At 54.7% G+C, this 23,094-nt stretch overlaps 1 protein-coding gene across 1 annotated transcript in view; it reads right to left on the minus strand.

Moving 5' to 3' along the window:
* vps13c (vacuolar protein sorting 13 homolog C) overlaps positions 1–23,094 on the minus strand; it is a 131,391-nt gene that overhangs the window by 29,837 nt on the left and 78,460 nt on the right. Inside the window, exons 46-57 of the mRNA XM_030087701.1 lie at positions 21,288–21,413; positions 20,230–20,363; positions 13,782–13,908; positions 13,133–13,368; positions 3,727–3,871; positions 3,501–3,641; positions 3,299–3,380; positions 3,144–3,213; positions 2,273–2,384; positions 2,062–2,175; positions 1,856–1,986; positions 1–9 (exon numbers count right to left, since the gene is read on the minus strand). The exon at positions 1–9 is cut by the window's left edge and continues 73 nt beyond it. Coding sequence (XP_029943561.1) covers positions 1–9; positions 1,856–1,986; positions 2,062–2,175; positions 2,273–2,384; positions 3,144–3,213; positions 3,299–3,380; positions 3,501–3,641; positions 3,727–3,871; positions 13,133–13,368; positions 13,782–13,908; positions 20,230–20,363; positions 21,288–21,413 — 1,427 coding nt within the window. The remainder of the gene's footprint in view (positions 10–1,855; positions 1,987–2,061; positions 2,176–2,272; positions 2,385–3,143; positions 3,214–3,298; positions 3,381–3,500; positions 3,642–3,726; positions 3,872–13,132; positions 13,369–13,781; positions 13,909–20,229; positions 20,364–21,287; positions 21,414–23,094) is intronic.

A 23,094-nucleotide genomic window follows, 5' to 3' on the forward strand; every position in this document is an offset into this window, starting at 1 on the left:
AAGGCCAGCCTGCCAAAACAACACAGTGAGTCTAATCCCCAGACCCACACCGGACCCACACCGGACCCACACTGGACCCACACCAGACCCACACCGGACCCACACCGGACCCACACCGGACCCACACCGGACCCACACCAGACCCACAACGGACCCACACCAGACCCACACCGGATCCACACCAGACCCACACCAGACCCACACCGGACCCACACCAGACCCACAACGGACCCACAAGGGACCCGCACCGGAGCCACAACAGACCCACACCAGACCCACAACGGACCCACAAGGGACCCACACCGGAGCCACAACAGACCCACACCAGACCCACACCAGACCCACACCAGATCCACACCGGACCCACACCGGACCCACACCGGACCCACACCAGACCCACACCAGACCCACACCGGATCCACACCGGACCCACACCGGACCCACACCAGACCCACACCAGACCCACACCAGACCCACACCGGATCCACACCGGACCCACACCGGACCCACACCGGACCCACACCGGACCCACACCGGACCCACACCAGACCCACACCGGACCCACACCGGATCCACACCGGATCCACACCGGACCCACACCGGACCCACACCAGACCCACACCAGACCCACACCGGATCCACACCGGATCCACACCGGACCCACACCGGACCCACACCAGACCCACACCGGACCCACACCAGACCCACACCGGATCCACACCGGACCCACAACGGACCCACACCAGACCCACAACGGACCCGCAAGGGACCCGCACCGGAGCCACAACAGACCCACACCAGACCCACAACAGACCCACACCAGACCCACACCTGATCCACACCGGACCCACAACGCACCCACACCAGACCCACAACGGACCCACAACGGACCCACACCAGACCCACAACGGACCCACAAGGGACCCATACCAGACCCACACCGGATCCACATCGGACCCACAACGGACCCACACCAGACCCACACCAGACCCACAACGGACCCACACCAGATCCACAACGGACCCACAAGGGACCCACACCGGACCCACACCGGACCCACACCGGACCCACACCAGACCCACACCAGACCCACAACGGACCCACAACGGACCCACACCGGACCCACACCAGACCCACACCGGACCCACAACGGACCCACACCAGACCCACACCGGACCCACACCGGATCCACACCGGACCCACACCGGACCCACACCGGACCCACACCAGACCCACAACGGACCCACAACGGACCCACACCAGATCCACAACGGACCCACAAGGGACCCACACCGGACCCACACCGGATCCACACCGGACCCACACCAGACCCACACCGGACCCACACCAGACCCACAACGGACCCACAACGGACCCACACCGGACCCACACCGGACCCACACCAGACCCACAACGGACCCACAACGGACCCACACCAGATCCACAACGGACCCACAAGGGACCCACACCGGACCCACACCGGATCCACACCGGACCCACACCAGACCCACAACGGACCCACACCGGACCCACACCGGACCCACACCAGACCCACACCAGACCCACAACGGACCCACACCGGACCCACACCAGACCCACACCAGACCCACACCGGACCCACACCAGACCCACACCGGATCCACACCAGACCCACACCAGACCCACAACGGACCCACACCAGATCCACAACGGACCCACAAGGGACCCACACTGGACCCACACCGGACCCACACCAGACCCACAACGGACTCACAACGGACCCACACCGGACCCACACCAGACCCACAACGGACCCACAAGGGACCCGCACCGGAGCCCCAGCGGCCCCGCAGCGGGGCGGAAGCGGCTCTCTCACTTGAAGACGAGGTCGTCCACGTCGGTCAGCGTGGCTCCGATGCTCTTCAGCAGCAGGTTGAGAGACTGGATGGCCGCCGTCTCCTGAGCAGGGTCGTCCCCGCTGGAGCCCAGAGACAGGCTGAGGTGGAGCTGCGGGACACAAAGAAAACCCCGGTGGTGGTCTGGCTCAGGGTCTCGGGTTATGAGGGGGGACATCGTCCTCACCTTGATGGGAGAGATGTGGAAGTGTTCGAAGAAGCCGAGTCCTGACGAGTCGCTGAGCGAAGCCTCGGTCAGCTCGGCCTGCAGCCGCTGCAGATCCCCTCTGATCAGCCCCGCCTGGAACACAGCGCAGCCCGTTACCCGCCGCCCCGCCCCGCCCCGCCCCGCCCCGCCCCGCCCCGCCCCGGTCCTCAGAACCACAGAGCTGTCCCACCTTCTGCCCATCTGTCTCGGGGCCAGCGGCTGACGTGAACAGAGCCAAGACGGAGCCCAAGAAGCCCTGGTCGATCTTCACTGCCATCTCCTGGACCAGAGCCATGAAGTACCTGGAGCACATCGAGACTTTCAGGACGCCTTACAGACTCAACAGCAGGAGACGGCTTCAACTGATGGAACGCTGAGACAGGGACAGACGGAGGGACACAGAGACAATCGCAGATACAGAAACACCACCTCCTCTCCTACTTTATTTCTAAATGTGTCTCTCCACTGTGTCCTCATAGAGCCAGAAACCTCGTTTCAAAGGTCCATGGAAAGACTCAATGCAAAATGACTAGTTAAACTAGTTACCTGACATTAACTTGTGTGAACTGACTAGTTAAACTAGTTACCCGCAAATAACCTGTGTGAACTGGACTGACTAGTTAAACTAGCTTCCTGAGATTAACCTATGTGAACTGACTAGTTAAACTAGTTACCCGCAACTAACCTGTGTGAACTGGACTGACTAGTTAAACCAGCTACCTGACATTACCCTGTGTGAACAGACTAGTTAAACTAGTTACTCAAGATTAACCTGCGTGAATGACTGGTTAAACTAGTTACCTGAGATTAACCTGTGTGTACTGGAATGACTAGTTAAACTCGCTACCTGAGATTACCCTGTGTGAACAGACTAGTTAGTTAAGGTGAACTGACTAGTTAAACTGCTCACCTGATATTACCCTGTGTGAACAAACTAGTTAAACTAGTTAGTTACCTGATATTACCCTGTGTGAACAGACTAGTTAAACTAGTTAGTTACCTGATATTACCCTGTGTGAACAGACTAGTTAAACTAGTTAGTCAAGGTGAAGCTCTCTCACTTGAACTGAGTGACCGTGCTGTGCTGGTTGAACCTGGTGATGACCGACATGTCCATAAAGGGCCGTGGCTCTGTGGACGAAGGACAGCAGGGTGAGAGAAGGTCAGTGGCTGAGAAGAGACAGAAGCAGGTGAGGACAGAGGAGGACGTCCACACCTGAGTCCAGAGCGATGGACTTTGGAGGAGGGACCGGGTGGAAGACGATGGGGAACATGGCGCCAGGCAGCTGGTTGTCAACCTGCGAGCAGAAGACACCTCAGCCTTACACATTTACCTGTGTCTCTGATTCAATGTGTGTGTGTGTGTGTGTGTGTGTGTGTGTGTGTGTGTGTGTGTGTGTGTGTGTGTGCGTGCACACCTGCAGCCAGTACAGCTGGGCTCTGAGACTTCGTTGATGCATTGACTGCTTGAACTCCACCTGGATCCCGGGCAGGAAGTTCCTCCTCACCTGGCAGGTGTGCGGCTGCCGCATCATCATGATGGCACCGCCGAGGTTCACCTGGAAACAGCACAAGCTCACCGTGTGACCTGTGGAGTGTGAGGGGTTGGCCCGGCGGCCCGGAGCCTGCGGGTCGCCATCTGACCTCCAGGTTGGGCTCCAGCTGGACCCAGCCAGACTCCGACTTCCTGCTCAGCTGGTTCTGGTACGTCTTTTCCAGCAGGCTGATGTTCTTCTGGCTGAACGGCTTCCAGCGATTCTTCGGCTTCATCTCCCACACCACACCTGAGCTGTAACACAGAAACGCCACACCTGAGCTGTAACACACCTGAGCTGGAACACAGAAACACCAGATAAATACATCCAGGAATAAATGAAAATGCGCAGCTTGAGTCAGCCTAGTTGGTGTTTTCTCGGATTAATCAGTTGCATGTTTGCCGAGCCAGGATGAAAAGACGCGGCTTACTCAAACCAGGTGTGGAGCATCAGGATAAGTGCGCGTTCACAGCGTTCTTTAGAAGACCACGAGATCGATCACAGAATCACAGATTGAAAATGGAACAAGGACGAGCATCTTACTTCACCGGGATGAGCAGCAGTGTGGACTGTACTGTGGCTGTCGGGGGGCTCATTTAAAAAGGGGGGGCCCCAGAGCAAGGACTTCACACAAAACACATCTATTAAATTCACTCCATATATTACAGCCTGTACGTCTGCTTTAAGTGACATTTAAGGCACAGCACCCCTACGCTTCAATGGTGAAGACAAGTACTGCATGCAGATGGGCAGCTTTATCAAAGTGAAATAGTGATGCTCAAATCATACTCTAAAAATGGCCTAATTCTGCATATGATCCATGATTATGATCATACAAAAATAATAATTAAAGCCGCAAGCGGCATTGGTCAGGACCGAGCCTCCCCGCCGGCCCGCAACTGAGACATCCACCCACTAACATGTAGCTGCCAGCATGTCTCATCCACTAACATGGAGTTGTTAGCGTCTCCTATCCACTAACAAGTAGCTGTTAGCATCTCCCATCCACTAACATGGAGTTATTAGCATCTCCCATCCACTAACATGTAGCTGTTATCATCTGTCATCCACTAACATGGAGATGTTAGCATCTCCCATCCACTAACATGGAGTTTTTAGCATCTCTCATCCACTAACATGGAGATGTTAGCATCTCCCATCCACTAACATGGAGTTGTTAGCATCTGTCATCCACTAACATGGAGTTGTTAGCAACTCCAGTCCACTATCATGGAGTTATTAGCATCTGCAATCCACTAGCATTGAGCTGTTAGCATCTGACATCCACTAACATGGAGTTGTTAGCATGTCCCATCCACTAACATGTAGCTGTTAGCTTCTCCCATCCACTAACAAGTAGGTGTTAGCATCTGCCATCCACTAACATGGAGTTGTTAGCATGTCCCATCCACTAACATGTAGCTGTTATCATCCGTCATCCACTAACATGGAGATGTTAGCATCTCCCATCCACTAACATGGAGTTTTTAGCATCTCTCATCCACTAACATGGAGATGTTAGCATCTCCCATCCACTAACATGGAGTTGTTAGCATCTGTCATCCACTAACATGGAGTTGTTAGCAACTTCAGTCCACTATCATGGAGTTATTAGCATCTGCAATCCACTAGCATTGAGCTGTTAGCATCTGACATCCACTAACATGGAGTTGTTAGCTTGTCCCATCCACTAACATGTAGCTGTTAGCTTCTCCCATCCACTAACAAGTAGGTGTTAGCATCTGCCATCCACTAACATGGAGTTGTTAGCATGTCCCATCCACTAACATGTAGCTGTTACCATCTGTCATCCACTAGCATGGAGTAGTTAGCATCTCCTATCCACTAGCATGTAGCTGTTAGCATCAGTCCTCCACTAACATGGAGTTGTTAGCATCTGTCATCCACTAAAATGGAGTTGTTAGCATGTCCCATCCACTAACATGGAGTAGTTAGCATGTCCCATCCACTAACATGGAGTTGTTAGCTTCTCCCATCTGCTTTTAGGAGTCACTGAATGAAGGCACTGAGTCTCTCAGTTTGATTGACAGCTGCTGTCAGCTGTGTAACTGCACTGTATGCCCATATATGGTCATGTCCGTTAGAGTGGAGAGAGGAGAAAATAAAAGTTTCTGTTTGCTCCTTGTTCCTTTCCTGTGTGGCAAAACTGAACAAAAAATATCACGTTTGATAGGAAAATTAGTTGTCTTTCAGTTGGTGAGGCTTTCAGAGCAGTCAGACTTTTAGTTTGGATCGTAGAGGTCTCAGTTTGTGAGAAGCGCGAGATTTTTCCCCATCCGGCTCCATTATAACTGAGAGCAAAAAAAATGCAGAGCGCACACCTTTTCATACCTGTGAAAACGTACATATAACATGAAATTTTCCCCACTTATGTGACATCATCTTGTTCAGGGGAACCTGGTGAGGCTTTCGGTGTGCTCGGTTTGTTGATAGGAGTCACGGTTTAGCCACAGTTGGTGCTTGTTTGAGGTGCTAAAAAAAAGGTGAATTTTTCAAATTTTTCCCCATTATAACGGATGAGGGCAGGAGCAAGGCAGGATTTCAGACTTCCAACTTTGAACACTCATAAAATCCACACCGTTAGACTTTTGACAAAGTTGTTCACAACTTTTGTAGAGAAATTTGTCCTCTTTCACGTCGCGTGACTCTTATGTCTGTACGAAAAACGGTCTCGGAGGAGATAATTTTTTTTGTGAGGAGTGATTTTGAGCAAAATTTTACTTTGAAAGGGAAATCACGGACTTCCTGTTGGATTTAGGTCAGGGGTGTTAGCACATGAAATGTAGATCTTGAAGAGACGAACGCGTGAGTGTTGGTTTGATCTCTCTACGACATTCCTGCGGACCGTGGCGCCTATTTTACTGTTTCTAGGTGGCACTAGAGAGCAGATGAGGTTAATTTTTCCATTTTATGAAATTTTTCGCCGGTCATGATTTGCATGCCAAATTTGGTGAGTTTTCGTGCATGTTTCGGGGGTCAAATTTGGGATCAACCACAGGGGGTGCGTAATATCTAAGAAGAAACAAACGAAGAATAGAGACCTTGCCTTCCAGGCCACCTTGCCCTCCAGGCTCAGTCCCTAAATATATTCTTAATATTGCTCAAAATAAGAAACAATAAGCAACAAATAAGAAACCTCAAGGGGTCAAAACTGCATTAATGATGTGAATAACTTTCCAGTGCCTTCAGCTGAATCAGGCTCTGGTGGTGGGCATTCCGTCTTTCCGTTTTTCGGTGACGTATTCACTCATCCTTCTATCAGTCTCTCTGAAGCGTCGCTCTCGGGACCACGGAAAGCTTTTCTCATCGTGTTAGCATCTGTTGGCGTTCTTTCTATGCTCTCCACTCTGCTCCACCAGATCTCCTGCAGCTTGGCAGTAGTTTGATGACTCTGCTGCGTTGATCACCATCAGTTTAAAGTTGGTATCATAACTTCTCCTCTGTTGTTGCTCAGTTGTCCAGCGTTCAGCCCCTTTGTTCCAGATGATCCGCCATTTTTCATCAGATCATTTGATCTCGTTTCATCGCTCCACTCGCTCTCTGCTCAGTGATACTTTGGCTCCATCTAGCGGCGCGGATGGGTATTGACCATCTACCGTAAGTCCGCGATTATAACACGACCCCACTTTTGAGGATGCAGTTTCTGGAAAAAAACATCGTCTTATATTCGGGCCAATACGGTAATATCTAAGAAGAAACGGACGAAGAACAATAGAAACCTTGCCCTCCGGGCTCGGTCGCTAATAAAATACAGGAAATACACGGGCGAAACAGCATCATGCCAATATTTAGCCCCCCCCCCCCCAATTTATTTATTTTTCTGAAATCATGTTTTCTGGGGGCCTTATGTCTCAAAGGGGGGCTGAATTTCTGTCTGATTTTAGCCGTTAAAAAAATGGAGTCAGAATAATGTGGGACCCAAGGTGGAGTTCTGAAATAGAACGATTTTCATATTTTCAGGAGACAGTTAAAACAAAATGATATGCTGTCTGTTAAATTGTAGTCTTTTTCAGTGGTGTGATACATTTATTTTTCCTTTGTTTCTCATTGTACTCATTGTGAAGCTTCAGGGTTGTTGCATTTTATTTCTTCTTTATTTTTTACATCAGTGTGGTTTAGTACCAGTTTCATTAAGGTTTTTTTCCCATTGTCTTTACAATAATTGTGAACCTTTTATTGTAGGATTTGCATAAATAAAGAAAGGATTCTGAAACGTCTGTGTTGAACGTTATGTTGGTCTTCATATAATCTGAGCAACAAAATAATCCTAAAGTCAACCAGACCCTGCAAATGCAGCGACTACAGCTGGAAGATTTCGCTGCAGGATGACTAAATGATGTAATGTGTAGAAAAATCAAGGAAATGCTGTAAGCCACGCCCATTTCTCACATTGTTGACAGCAGTTTAATCTTATCCTGTTAGTTAGCCTGCTGTGGAGCAGCGAGCTGCAGAGAATAAATCACCATGGTGACGTGTCCAGGATAAACTTGGCCAACTTTTGTGCAATCGACTTGAGGCTAACTTCGTCCAGAATCACCACAGGATCACCACAGTTTGCCGGCTTAATCCCTTATCCTGGTTTTGTGCAACACCTCCCTGAGCTGGAACACACCTCAGCTGGAACACAGAAACAACACATGTGAGCTAAACGGAGGCGGGGCTTTCAGCGACCAGGTTCCTCTCATGGAGGCGGAGCTTTAGCTACCAGGTTCCTCTCATGGAGGCGGAGCTTTAGCTTCCAGGTCCCTCTCATGGAGGCGGAGCTTTAGCTTCCAGGTCCCTCTCATGGAGGCGGAGCTTTAGCTTCCAGGTTCCTCTCATGGAGGCGGGGCTTTAGCTACCAGATTCCTCTCATGGAGGCGGAGCTTTAGCTTCCAGGTTCCTCTCATGGAGGCGGGGCTTTAGCTACCAGATTCCTCTCATGGAGGCGGAGCTTTAGCTACCAGGTTCCTCTCATGGAGGCGGGGCTTTAGCTACCAGATTCCTCTCATGGAGGCGGAGCTTTAGCTTCCAGGTTCCTCTCATGGAGGCGGAGCTTTAGCTACCAGATTCCTCTCATGGAGGCGGAGCTTTAGCTTCCAGGTTCCTCTCATGGAGGCGGGGCTTTAGCTACCAGATTCCTCTCATGGAGGCGGAGCTTTAGCTTCCAGGTTCCTCTCATGGAGGCGGGGTTTTAGCTTCCAGGCTCTTGTCATCAGGAACCAGCTCCCACAGAACAGTCTCTGCTTTCAGACGGTTCTATCTGGAGAATAGGCTGTGGGTGAACACCACTGCTGGAGAACCGACGCTGGGATCCTCTGGTTCCAGAGTTCCGCTGTAGAGTGTAACTGACCAGGTGTGTCTCTTCTCACCACCTGAGCAGATTCAGACAGTCTGCCTGTCCTCTCACTCGTCTGTCCCTCTCTCCCCTCTGAGCCTGGCTGGAAAGGCCTCTTCTCTTTAGAAGCCAGTCCTCCTTCCCACAGTCCCTGATCCCTGATCCCTGGTTCCTGCTCCTGAGGATCTGTCGGGTTTTCTCTGAAAAGGTGTCTGGAAATAACTGCTGTAATCGGCACTTTATAAATAAAGCTGAATTTAATTGAACTGTGGTGTTACTGAGCAGTGTCGGAACAGCACAGGCTGAGGAGCAGCCGGCAGGCGGACGGCGAGACGCTCAGGCTGCCGCCATGTTGAGAGCGACAGGTGGAGCAGTGCTGGTGTTGTGGGCGGGGCTAGAGGAGAACTTCCTGTTCCTGGATCAGTTTCACCTGCTTGACGAATGGATCGGCCTTCTGTTCAACCAAGCAAGCCTGAACCCTCTGCTTCTGGATTGGATGGGCCTGGATCACTCACTGATCCTGGATCTCTGAATCCTCCTTTGTGAAACCGGCCCTAGCAGCCTTCACCTGGAGTCCATCCATCCATCTTCCACCGCTGATCCGGACCGGGTCACGGGGGCAGCAGTCTAAGCAGCGATGCCCAGACTTCCTGTCCCCAGACCTCCTGTCCCCAAACTTCCTGTGCCCAGACTTCCTGTCCAGAGACTTCCTGTCCCCAGACTCTTCCTCCAGCTCCTCTGGGAGGATCCCAAGGCGTTCCCAGTCCGGCCGAGAGAAATAGTCTCTCCAGCGTGTCCTGGTCTTCCCCGGGGTCTCCTCCCAGTGGGACATGCCCGGAACTCCTCCCCAGGAGGCGTCCAGGAGGCGTCCTAACCAGATGCCCAAGCCTCCTCAGCTGCTCCTCTGGATGTGGAGGAGTAGCGGCTCTACTCCCAGCTCCTCCCTGGTGACGTAGCTCCTCCCCCTGTCTCTCAGGGAATCCAGCCCCCCTACAGAGGAAGCTCATTTCGGCCGCTTGTATCCGGGATCTTGTCCTTTCGGTCATGACCCAAAGCTCATGACCAGAGGTGAGGGTGGGAACGTAGACTGACCGGTAAATCGAGAGCTTCGCCTTTCGGCTCCTTCTTCACCACAACGGACCGATACGACTGATCTCTGCAGCCGCTGCACCGATCCGCCTGTCAGTCTCACCTCCATCCGCCCCCCACTGTGAACAAGACCCCCAGATACTGAAACTCCTCCACCTGGACCAGAGTCTCTCCACCGACCTGGAGAGGGCAGACCACCTTCCTCCGGTCCAGGACCAGGGCCTCGGATTTGGAGGTGCTGATCCTCATTTCACGCTCGGCTGCGAACCGCCCCAGTGCATGATGGTCCAGGTTCGATAGAGCCAACAGGACAACATCATCTGCAAAAAGCAGAGATGAAATCCTGTGGTCCCCAAACCAGACCCCCTCCAGCTCCTGGTCCCCAAACCAGACCCCCTCCAGCTCCTGGTCCCCGAACCAGACCCCCTCCAGCTCCTGGTCCCTGAACCAGACCCCCTCCAGCTCCTGGCTGCACCTAGAAATTCTGTCCATAAAGATTCTGAACAGAACCGGTCCAAAGTTCAGCCCTGCTGGAGTCCAACATGCACTGGGAACAGGTCTGACTCAGTGCTGGCAATGCGGACCAGACTCCTGCTCCGGTCCTACAGAGACCGGACGGCCCTGAACAAGGAGCCCTGGAATCTGTATTCCCGAAGCCCCCCCCACAAGACAACACGAGGGACGCGGTCTAACGCCTTCTCAAAGTCCACAGAACCCATGTGGACTGGTTGGGCAAACTCCTACAAGCCCTGGAGCCTGCTATGGAGGGTCTAGAGCTGGTCCAGGGTTCCACGACCAGGACGAAAACCGCATTGTTCCTCCTGAATCCGAGGTTTGACTATCGGTGGAATCCTCCTCTCCAGGACCTGGACTAGACTTTCCCAGGGAGGCTGAGGAGTGTGACCCCCCTATAGTTGGAGCACATCCACCGGTCCCCTTTTTAAAAAGGAGAACCACCACCCCGGTCTGCCAGTCCAGAGGCACCGTCCCCGACCGCCACGCCATGTAGCAGAGACGTGTCAACCAAGACAGTCCAGAATATCCAGAGACTTGAGGGACTCAGGGCAAATCTTGTCCACCCCTGGTGCCTTGAGACCCAGGAGCTGACCAACCAGCACAGAGACTTCAGCCTGGGTGATAGATGAGTCCACTTCTGAGACCTCAGTCCACCTCTGAGACCTCAGTCCACCTCTGAGACCTCAGTCCTCCTCTGAGACCTCAGTCCTCCTCTGAGACCTCAGTCCACCTCTGAGACCTCAGTCCTCCTCTGAGACCTCAGTCCTCCTCTGAGACCTCAGTCCACCTCTGAGACCTCAGTCCTCCTCTGAGACCTCAGTCCACCTCTGAGACCTCAGTCCTCCTCTGAGACCTCAGTCCTCCTCTGAGACCTCAGTCCACCTCTGAGACCTCAGTCCTCCTCTGAGACCTCAGTCCACCTCTGAGACCTCAGTCCACCTCTGAGACCTCAGCCTCTGCTTCCTCCACGGAAGACGTGGCGACGGGATTGAGGAGGTCCTCGAAGTCTTCCTTCCACCGTCCTATGATATCCCCAGTTGAGGTCAGCAGCTCCTCCTCCACTGTAAACAGTGTTGGTGGAGACCTGCTGTCCCTCCTGAGGCGCCGGACGGTTTTCCAGAATTTCTTGGAGGCCGACTGATAGTCCTCCTCCATGGCCTCCTGAACTCCTCCCAGCCACTCGGGCTGCAGTTCTCTTGGCCTGCTGGTTCCTGTCAGCTGCTTCTGGAGTCCCATGAGCCAACAAGACTCTCCAGGACTCCTTCAGCTGGACGGCAGTCCTCACTTCCTGTCTCCATCACCGGGTTCTGGGTTCCACCAGGACAGGCACCGGAGACCTGGAGACCACAGCTCCAAGCAGCTGCTTCGACAATGGAGGAGGAGAACATGGAGAACATGGTCCATTCTGACACAATGTCCCCAGCCTCCCTCGGGACATGAGTGAAGCTCTCCCGGAGGTGGGAGTTGAAAACCCTGCTGACAGAGGGTTCCGCCAGACGTTCCCAGCAGACCCTCACAACACGTTTTGGCCAAGTCTGTCCGGTTTCCTCCTCCGCCAGCGAATCCAACTCACCACCAGGTGGAGATCGGTCCACAGCTCTGCTCCTCTCTTCACCCGAGTGTCCAAAACACGAGGTCAGAGGTCAGATGACACGACAATAAAGTTGATCATTGACCTCCGACCTGCGGTGTCCTGGTGCCAAGTGCACTTATGGACACCCCTGTGCTCGAACATGGTGTTTGTTATGGACAAACCGTGACTAGCACAGAAGTCCAGTAACAGAACACCACTGGGTTCAGATCAGGGAGGCCGACGTCCTAATCACCCCCTTCCAGGTCTCTGTCCACCTGGGCCTTGAAGTCCCCCAGTTGAACAATGGAGTCCCCAGTTGGACCACTGTCCAGCCCCCCTCCCAGGGGCTCCAGGAAGTCCAGGTCCTCTGCACTGCTGTTCGGCCCGTAAGCCGAGACACCAGTGAGGAACCTGTCCCCGACTCGAAGGACCAGGGACCAGACCCTCTGGTTCACTGAGGAGAACTCCAACACCTGGCGCTGAGCTGTGGGGCTATAAGCAAACCCACACCAGCCCGCCGCCTCTCACCGCGGGCAACGCCAGAGAAGTGGAGAGTCCAGCCCTTCTGTAGAGGTTGGGTTCCAGAGTCCAGGCTGAGTGGAGGTGAGCCCGACTATATCTAGCCAATATCTCTTGACCCCCCCCACCGGAGGTCCGGCCCACGTCGGCCCTTCGGGCTGAGCCCGGCCAGGCCCAGCAGGCAAAGGCCCGGCCACCAGGTGCTCGCTTACGAAGCCCAACCCCAGGACTGGCTCCAGGGTGGGGCCTCGGCTGCGCCATACCGGGCGACATCACGGTCCTCGATTGTAAGTTCATCATAGGAGCTGTTGACCTGCCCTTAGTCTGGCCCATCTCCCAGAACCTGTTTGCCATGGGAGACCCTGCCAGGGGCATAAAGCCCCTTGGCAACATAGCTCCTGGGATCATGCGGGCTCTCAAACTCGCCCACCACTAAGGTGGCAGGTCACCTGGAGTGTTTGGTGGATCCACCTGGCTCACCTGGTGATGCCGACATATGCGATCTCCTGCCGGCTGCCGTTGTGGACCAATGAGAGTCCCAGGTTCTGCAGAGACACCTTCACTTCCTGTTGGAACTGTTCAAGCTCCTCGGCCTGGCGAGCCTTCGTCACCACGGCAACGTCCTCCGTGAACAGCAGGACCCTCTGGCGTCCGTCCAGGAAGGACACCCAGTGGACCTGAGCCTGGCTGTCATCGGTGAACTGACCCGTCTCGTCCTGAAACCACGGAGACAGTCTGTGAGGGACAAAATGAAGACCTGCAGGAGGTGGTGGACGGAACTAGACCGGACAGAACGGCTCGGTGCTGATCGGAACGTGAACTGAACACACTGCAGAGAACACGGGTCCCTGGTTCCACCAGAAACCTGGAGACAGCTGCGAGCGTGAGTGATGTCCACTGAGGAAGAGGACAAAGACAAGGACAAAGAAGAGGACAGAGACAAGGAAGGAGAAGAAGAGGGGAGGACGAAGACAAGGAAGAAGAAGAGGAGGACAAAGACAAGGAAGGGTCTTTCATCTCTCAAAGGGTCTTGAGATTCTGAGGAGGTCCTGGCAGCAGCTGGACTCAGCTGCCGGTGTGGGGCTGTGTGGGTCAAATGTCCTGAAGTCTTGACAGCCGAGGTCCTCACCTTCAGTAAGTCCAGCTCCCCGGAGCGCCCCCTGCAGGTCCACTGCAGCGTGCGGAGTCCGGTCGGGTCGTCCCACACGAACCTCCGAGCCTCGCCGGGCTTCAGCTCGTGTGTGAATCCTGAGCCGCTGCAAAACACACACACTCCTGGTGAGGACCAGAGACCAGAGGACTGCACAGAGACACGTCCCAGCTCCTGATCAGGACCAGAGACCAGAGGACTGCACAGAGACACGTCCTAGCTCCTGATCAGGACCAGAGACCAGAGGACTGCACAGAGACACGTCCTAGCTCCTGATCAGGACCAGAGACCAGAGGACTGCACAGAGACACGTCCTAGCTCCTGATCAGGACCAGAGACCAGAGGACTGCACAGAGACACGTCCTAGCTCCTGATCAGGACCAGAGACCAGAGGACTGCACAGAGACACGTCCTAGCTCCTGATCAGGACCAGAGACCAGAGGACTGCACAGAGACACGTCCCAGCTCCTGATCAGGACCAGAGACCAGAGGACTGCACAGAGACACGTCCCAGCTCCTGATCAGGACCAGAGACCAGAGGACTGCACAGAGACACGTCCTAGCTCCTGATCAGGACCAGAGACCAGAGGACTGCACAGAGACACGTCCTAGCTCCTGATCAGGACCAGAGACCAGAGGACTGCACAGAGACACGTCCCAGCTCCTGATCAGGACCAGAGACCAGAGGACTGCACAGAGACACGTCCTAGCTCCTGATCAGGACCAGAGACCAGAGGACTGCACAGAGACACGTCCTAGCTCCTGATCAGGACCAGAGACCAGAGGACTGCACAGAGACACGTCCTAGCTCCTGATCAGGACCAGAGACCAGAGGACTGCACAGAGACACGTCCCAGCTCCTGATCAGGACCAGAGACCAGAGGACTGCACAGAGACACGTCCTAGCTCCTGATCAGGACCAGAGACCAGAGGACTGCACAGAGACACGTCCCAGCTCCTGATCAGGACCAGAGACCAGAGGACTGCACAGAGACACGTCCTAGCTCCTGATCAGGACCAGAGACCAGAGGACTGCACAGAGACACGTCCCAGCTCCTGATCAGGACCAGAGACCACAGGAGGACTGCACAGAGACACGTCCTAGCTCCTGATCAGGACCAGAGACCAGAGGACTGCACAGAGACACGTCCTAGCTCCTGATCAGGACCAGAGACCAGAGGACTGCACAGAGACACGTCCTAGCTCCTGATCAGGACCAGAGACCACAGGAGGACTGCACAGAGACACGTCCTAGCTCCTGATCAGGACCAGAGACCACAGGAGGACTGCACAGAGACACGTCCTAGCTCCTGATCAGGACCAGAGACCAGAGGACTGCACAGAGACACGTCCTAGCTCCTGATCAGGACCAGAGACCAGAGGACTGCACAGAGACACGTCCTAGCTCCTGATCAGGACCAGAGACCAGAGGACTGCACAGAGACACGTCCTAGCTCCTGATCAGGACCAGAGACCACAGGAGGACTGCACAGAGACACGTCCTAGCTCCTGATCAGGACCAGAGACCACAGGAGGACTGCACAGAGACACGTCCTAGCTCCTGATCAGGACCAGAGACCAGAGGACTGCACAGAGACACGTCCTAGCTCCTGATCAGGACCAGAGACCACAGGAGGACTGCACAGAGACACGTCCTAGCTCCTGATCAGGACCAGAGACCACAGGAGGACTGCACAGAGACACGTCCTAGCTCCTGATCAGGACCAGAGACCAGAGGACTGCACAGAGACACGTCCTAGCTCCTGATCAGGACCAGAGACCAGAGGACTGCACAGAGACACGTCCTAGCTCCTGATCAGGACCAGAGACCACAGGAGGACTGCACAGAGACACGTCCTAGCTCCTGATCAGGACCAGAGACCACAGGAGGACTGCACAGAGACACGTCCTAGCTCCTGATCAGGACCAGAGACCAGAGGACTGCACAGAGACACGTCCTAGCTCCTGATCAGGACCAGAGACCACAGGAGGACTGCACAGAGACACGTCCTAGCTCCTGATCAGGACCAGAGACCACAGGAGGACTGCACAGAGACACGTCCTAGCTCCTGATCAGGACCAGAGACCAGAGGACTGCACAGAGACACGTCCTAGCTCCTGATCAGGACCAGAGACCAGAGGAGGACTGCACAGAGACACGTCCTAGCTCCTGATCAGGACCAGAGACCAGAGGAGGACTGCACAGAGACACGTCCTAGCTCCTGATCAGGACCAGAGACCACAGGAGGGCTGCACAGAGACACGTCCTAGCTCCTGATCAGGACCAGAGACCAGAGGACTGCACAGAGACACGTCCTAGCTCCTGATCAGGACCAGAGACCAGAGGACTGCACAGAGACACGTCCTAGCTCCTGATCAGGACCAGAGACCACAGGAGGACTGCACAGAGACACGTCCTAGCTCCTGATCAGGACCAGAGACCACAGGAGGACTGCACAGAGACACGTCCTAGCTCCTGATCAGGACCAGAGACCAGAGGACTGCACAGAGACACGTCCTAGCTCCTGATCAGGACCAGAGACCACAGGAGGACTGCACAGAGACACGTCCTAGCTCCTGATCAGGACCAGAGACCACAGGAGGACTGCACAGAGACACGTCCTAGCTCCTGATCAGGACCAGAGACCAGAGGACTGCACAGAGACACGTCCTAGCTCCTGATCAGGACCAGAGACCAGAGGACTGCACAGAGACACGTCCTAGCTCCTGATCAGGACCAGAGACCACAGGAGGACTGCACAGAGACAGAGGGCGGCTATGGCTCAGGTGGTAGAGTGGGTCGTCCAGTAACCGGAGTCACTGGTTCGACTCCCGTGCTCCCCTGGCTATATGTTGAAGTATCCTTGGGCAAGATACTGAACCCCAAATTACTCCTTGCATGGCAGCCTCAGCCATCAGTGTGTGAATGGGTGAATGTGACTCACGTTGTAAAGCGCTTTGGAGAAAAGCGCTATATGAATGAGACCATTTATTTATGTCCCAGCTCCTGGTCAGGACCAGAGACCAGAGGGCTGCACAGAGACACGTCCTAGCTCCTGATCAGGACCAGAGACCAGAGGACTGCACAGAGACACGTCCTAGCTCCTGATCAGGACCAGAGACCACAGGAGGACTGCACAGAGACACGTCCCAGCTCCTGGTCAGGACCAGAGACCTGAGGACTCCACAGCACTGCAGCTGATGGAACAACAGACTCTGGCTGACGTCTTCCAGGTTATTTAATACAAACTATTTCACTGATTTTCTCGTTCTGCGAGACAATTGATAGAAACAGTGATTTTTGTGAAAACGGAGCATCTGTCATTGGACGGCAGAGACAACCGGTGTGTGTCCTCTGAGCGGACATCTCATTTATTCCGTTGGTTTTTCAAAATGCCGACAGAGGACAAGGGAGAAGAGGACAGAGGACAAGGTAGAAGAGGACAGAGGACGAGGGATAAAAGGACAGAGGAAGAGGGAGAAGCGGACAGAGGACAAGGTAGAAGAGGACAGAGGACAAGTTAGAAGAGGACAGAGGACGAGGGATAAGAGGACAGAGGAAGAGGGAGAAGCGGACAGAGGACAAGGTAAAAGAGGACAGAGGACAAGGTAGAAGAGGACAAAGGACAAGGTAGAAGAGGACAGAGGACGAGGGATAAGAGGACAGAGGACAAGGTAGAAGAGGACAGAGGACGAGGGAGAAGAGGACAGAGGACAAGGTAGAAGAGGACAGAGGACAAGGTAGAAGAGGACAAAGGACAAGGTAGAAGAGGACAGAGGACAAGAGAGAAGAGGACAGAGGACAAGGTAGAAGAGGACAGAGGACGAGGGAGAAGAGGACAGAGATCGAGGGAGAAGAGGACAGAGGACGAGGGAGAAGAGGGTGCTTCAGGAAGAGGGTCTCCAACAGCCCCTACACCCCCTACAGGTACAGCCCCCACAGCCCCTACAGCAACCACAGGTACAGCCCCGACAGCCCCAACACCTACAGCCCCTACAGCCCCTACAGCTACAGCCCCAACACCTACAGCCCCTACAGCCCCTACAGCTACAGCCCCTACAGTCCCTATAGCTACAGCCCCTACAGTTACAGCCCCTACAGCTACAGTCCCTACAGTCTTTACAGCTACAGCCCCTACAGCCCCTACAGTTACAGCCCCTACAGCTACAGCCCCTACAGCAACCACAGGTACAGCCCCTACAGTCCCTATAGCTACAGTCCCTACATCCCCTACAGCTACAGCCCCTACAGTCCCTACAGCTACAGCCCCTACAGCTACAGCCCCCACGGTCCCACAGCCCCCACAGCTACAGTCCCTACAGCCCCTACAGCTACAGCCCCAACAGCCCCCACAGCTACAGTCCCAACAGCTCCTACAGCTACAGCCCCAACAGCCCCTACAGCTACAGCTCCTACAGCTACAGCCCCTACAGCTACAGTCCCTACAGCCCATACAGCTATAGCCCCTACAGTCCCTACAGCTACAGCCCCTACAGCTACAGCCCCCACAGCTACAGTCCCTACAGCCCCCACAGCTACAGCCCCAACAGCCCCTACAGCAACCCCAGGTACAGCCCCGACAGCCTCTACAGTTACACCCCCTACAGCTACTGCCCCTACAGCCACAGTCCCTACAGCTACAGCCCCTACAGCCCCTACAGCTGCAGCCCCTACAGCCCCTACAGCTACAGCCCCTACAGCTACAGCCCCTACAGCTACAGCCCCCACAGCCCCACAGCCCCCACAGCTACAGTCCCTACAGCCCCTACAGCTACAGCCCCAACAGCCCCTACAGCTACAGCTCCTACAGCTACAGCCCCTACAGCAACCCCAGGTACAGCCCCGACAGCCCCTACAGTTACAGCCCGTACAGCTACAGTCCCTACAGTCTTTACAGCTACAGCCCCTACAGCTACAGTCCCTACAGCGCCTACAGCTACAGCTCCTACAGCTCCTACAGCTCCAGCCCGTACAGCTACAGTCCCGACAGCCCCGACAGTCCCTACAGCTACAGCTCCTACAGCTCCTACAGCTCCTACAGCTACAGCCCCTACAGCTACAGTCCCTACAGCCCGTACAGCTACAGCCCCTACAGCTACAGCCCCTACAGCCCCTACAGCTGCAGCCCCTACAGCCCCTACAGTTACAGCCCCTACAGCTACAGCCCCTACAGCCCCTACAGCTACAGCTCCTACAGCTACAGCCCCTACAGCAACCCCAGGTACAGCCCCGACAGCCCCTACAGTTACAGCCCGTACAGCTACAGTCCCTACAGTCTTTACAGCTACAGCCCCTACAGCTACAGTCCCTACAGCGCCTACAGCTACAGCTCCTACAGCTCCTACAGCTCCAGCCCGTACAGCTACAGTCCCGACAGCCCCGACAGTCCCTACAGCTACAGCTCCTACAGCTCCTACAGCTCCTACAGCTACAGCCCCTACAGCTACAGTCCCTACAGCCCGTACAGCTACAGCCCCTACAGCTACAGCCCCTACAGCCCCTACAGCTGCAGCCCCTACAGCCCGTACAGCTACAGTCCCTACAGCTACAGCCCCTACAGCCCCTACAGCTACAGCCCCTACAGCCCCTACAGCTGCAGCCCCTACAGCCCCTACAGTTACAGCCCCTACAGCTACGGCCCCAACAGCCCCTACAGCTACAGCTCCTACAGCTACAGCCCCTACAGCAACCCCAGGTACAGCCCCGACAGCCCCTACAGTTACAGCCCGTACAGCTACAGTCCCTACAGTCTTTACAGCTACAGCCCCTACAGCTACAGTCCCTACAGCGCCTACAGCTACAGCTCCTACAGCTCCTACAGCTCCAGCCCGTACAGCTACAGTCCCTACAGCCCGTACAGCTACAGCCCCTACAGCTACAGTCCCTACAGCGCCTACAGCTACAGCTCCTACAGCTCCAGCCCGTACAGCTACAGTCCCTACAGCCCGTACAGCTACAGCCCCTACAGCTACAGCCCCTACAGCCCCTACAGCTTCTGTTAGCAGGAGGGCTAGCTCAGTGTGCGGAGACCTTGGGGCTCCTGTTTGGTGTCACTAGATCTTCAAATCCTTCATGACGAACAGCCAGCGAGCAGAAGACGACACTCAGAGCTGAAACCCGACTTCCAACTCAGCAGCAACAGCAGGAACAGCAGGAACAGCAGGAACAGCAGGAACAGCAGCAACAGCAGAACAGCAGGAACAGCAGAACAGCAGGAACAGCAGGAACAGCAGGAACAGCAGGAACAGCAGGACGCCCTCAGAGCTCCTCCTCCACCTCCAACCACTTACTGAGCACCGCCCCTCTCAGAGGTGTGTGCTGTGGTGTGTCTGACCTCTGACCTTTGACCCTCTCAGAGGTGTGTGCTGTGGTGTGCCTGACCTCTGACCCTCTCAGAGGTGTGCTGTGGTGCGTGTGACCTCTGACCTCTGGCTGTAGCGGAGGCTGGTCCAGGCTGTGTGGTTGATGAGCAGAGCTGGAGCGGCTCCATCGTAATAATCCGACAGTCTGATGACGGTGGAATGATCGGACACGTTGACGTCCACCAGGAGCCCGCCACACTGGGACAGACGGGACGGGGACATGAGACAGAGAGGGGCATGAGACAGAGAGGGGGGCATGAGACAGAGAGGGGGGCATGAGACAGAGAGGGGCATGAGACAGAGAGGGGGCATGAGACAGAGGGGGGGCATGAGACAGAGAGGGGGCATGAGACAGAGAGGGGGCATGAGACAGAGGGGGGCATGAGACAGAGAGGGGGGCATGAGACAGAGGGGGGGGGCATGAGACAGAGGGGGGCATGAGACAGAGAGGGGGGCATGAGACAGAGAGGGGGCATGAGACAGAGGGGGGCATGAGACAGAGAGGGGGGCATGAGACAGAGAGGGGGGCATGAGACAGAGAGGGGGGCATGAGACAGAGGGGGGCATGAGACAGAGAGGGGGGGCATGAGACAGAGAGGGGGGCATGAGACAGAGAGGGGCATGAGACAGAGAGGGGCATGAGACAGAGGGGGGCATGAGACAGAGAGGGGGGCATGAGACAGAGAGGGGCATGAGACAGAGAGGGGCATGAGACAGAGGGGGGCATGAGACAGAGAGGGGGGCATGAGACAGAGAGGGGGGCATGAGACAGAGAGGGGGGCATGAGACAGAGGGGGGCATGAGACAGAGAGGGGGGCATGAGACAGAGAGGGGGGCATGAGACAGAGAGGGGGGCATGAGACAGAGGGGGGCATGAGACAGAGAGGGGGGCATGAGACAGAGAGGGGGGCATGAGACAGAGAGGGGGAATTCAAAACACACTATATTCACAATTCAATATTCTTTTACATGTTCGTTATTTCTTTCAAGAAAACCCTCATGTTCACAAGGTGTGAATCAGTCCTGTACACACACACACACACACACACTGAGTTTGATTTCCTCATTCGTTGTGTCAGCTGGCCAGGAGTGTGTGTGTGTGTGTGTGTGTGTGTGTCTCACCATGTCCAGGCTCAGCAGGGTGCCGTTGTCCTGCCGGCTGAAGAAGAAGGGTTTGGAGGCGGAGTCGGAGCCGACCACACGGACACACAACCTCCCCGACGGGCTGTCCGGCCACAGAGGCAGACACTGCAACACAACGACAACACAACAGCAGCACTGTCAGCAACACAACGACAACACAACAGCAGTACTGTCAGCAACACAACGACAACACAACAGCAGCACTGTCAGCAACACGACAACACAACAGCAGTACTGTCAGCAACGCAACGACAACACAACAGCAGCACTGTCAGCAACACAACGACAACACAACAGCAGCACTGTCAGCAACACAACGACAACACAACAGCAGCACTGTCAGCAACACAACGACAACACAACAGCAGCACTGTCAGCAACACAACGACAACACAACAACAGCACTGTCAGCAACACAACGACAACACAACAGCAGCACTGTCAGCAACACAACGACAACACAACAGCAGCACTGTCAGCAACACAACGACAACACAACAGCAGTACTGTCAGCAACACAACGACAACACAACAACAGCACTGTCAGCAACACAACGACAACACAACAGCAGCACTGTCAGCAACACAACGACAACACAACAGCAGCACTGTCAGCAACACAACGACAACACAACAGCAGCACTGTCAGCAACACAACGACAACACAACAGCAGTACTGTCAGCAACACAACGACAACACAACAGCAGCACTGTCAGCAACACAACGACAACACAACAGCAGTACTGTCAGCAACACAACGACAACACAACAGCAGCACTGTCAGCAACACAACGACAACACAACAGCAGCACTATCAGCAACACAACGACAACACAACAGCAGCACTGTCAGCAACACAACGACAACACAACAGCAGTACTGTCAGCAACACAACGACAACACGTCAGCAACACAACGACAACACAACAGCAGCACTGTCAGCAACACAACGACAACACAACAGCAGCACTGTCAGCAACACAACGACAACACAACAGCAGCACTGTCAGCAACACAACGACAACACAACAGCAGTACTGTCAGCAACACAACGACAACACAACAGCAGCACTGTCAGCAACACAACGACAACACAACAGCAGTACTGTCAGCAACACAACGACAACACAACAGCAGCACTGTCAGCAACACAACGACAACACAACAGCAGCACTATCAGCAACACAACGACAACACAACAGCAGCACTGTCAGCAACACAACGACAACACAACAGCAGTACTGTCAGCAACACAACGACAACACAACAGCAGTACTGTCAGCAACACAACGACAACACGTCAGCAACACAACGACAACACAACAGCAGCACTGTCAGCAACACAACGACAACACAACAGCAGCACTGTCAGCAACACAACGACAACACAACAGCAGCACTGTCAGCAACACAACGACAACACAACAGCAGCACTGTCAGCAACACAACGACAACACAACAGCAGCACTGTCAGCAACACAACGACAACACAACAGCAGCACTGTCCGCAACACAACGACAACACAACAGCAGCACTGTCAGCAACACAACGACAACACAACAGCAGCACTGTCAGCAACACAACGACAACACAACAGCAGCACTGTCAGCAACACAACGACAACACAACAGCAGCACTGTCAGCAACACAACGACAACACAACAGCAGTACTGTCAGCAACACAACGACAACACAACAGCAGTACTGTCAGCAACACAACGACAACACAACAGCAGCACTGTCAGCAACACAACGACAACACAACAGCAGCACTGTCAGCAACA

This window comes from Salarias fasciatus, unplaced genomic scaffold (assembly GCF_902148845.1).
Source record: "Salarias fasciatus unplaced genomic scaffold, fSalaFa1.1, whole genome shotgun sequence".
In the NCBI taxonomy this organism is placed as follows: Eukaryota; Metazoa; Chordata; class Actinopteri; order Blenniiformes; family Blenniidae; genus Salarias; species Salarias fasciatus.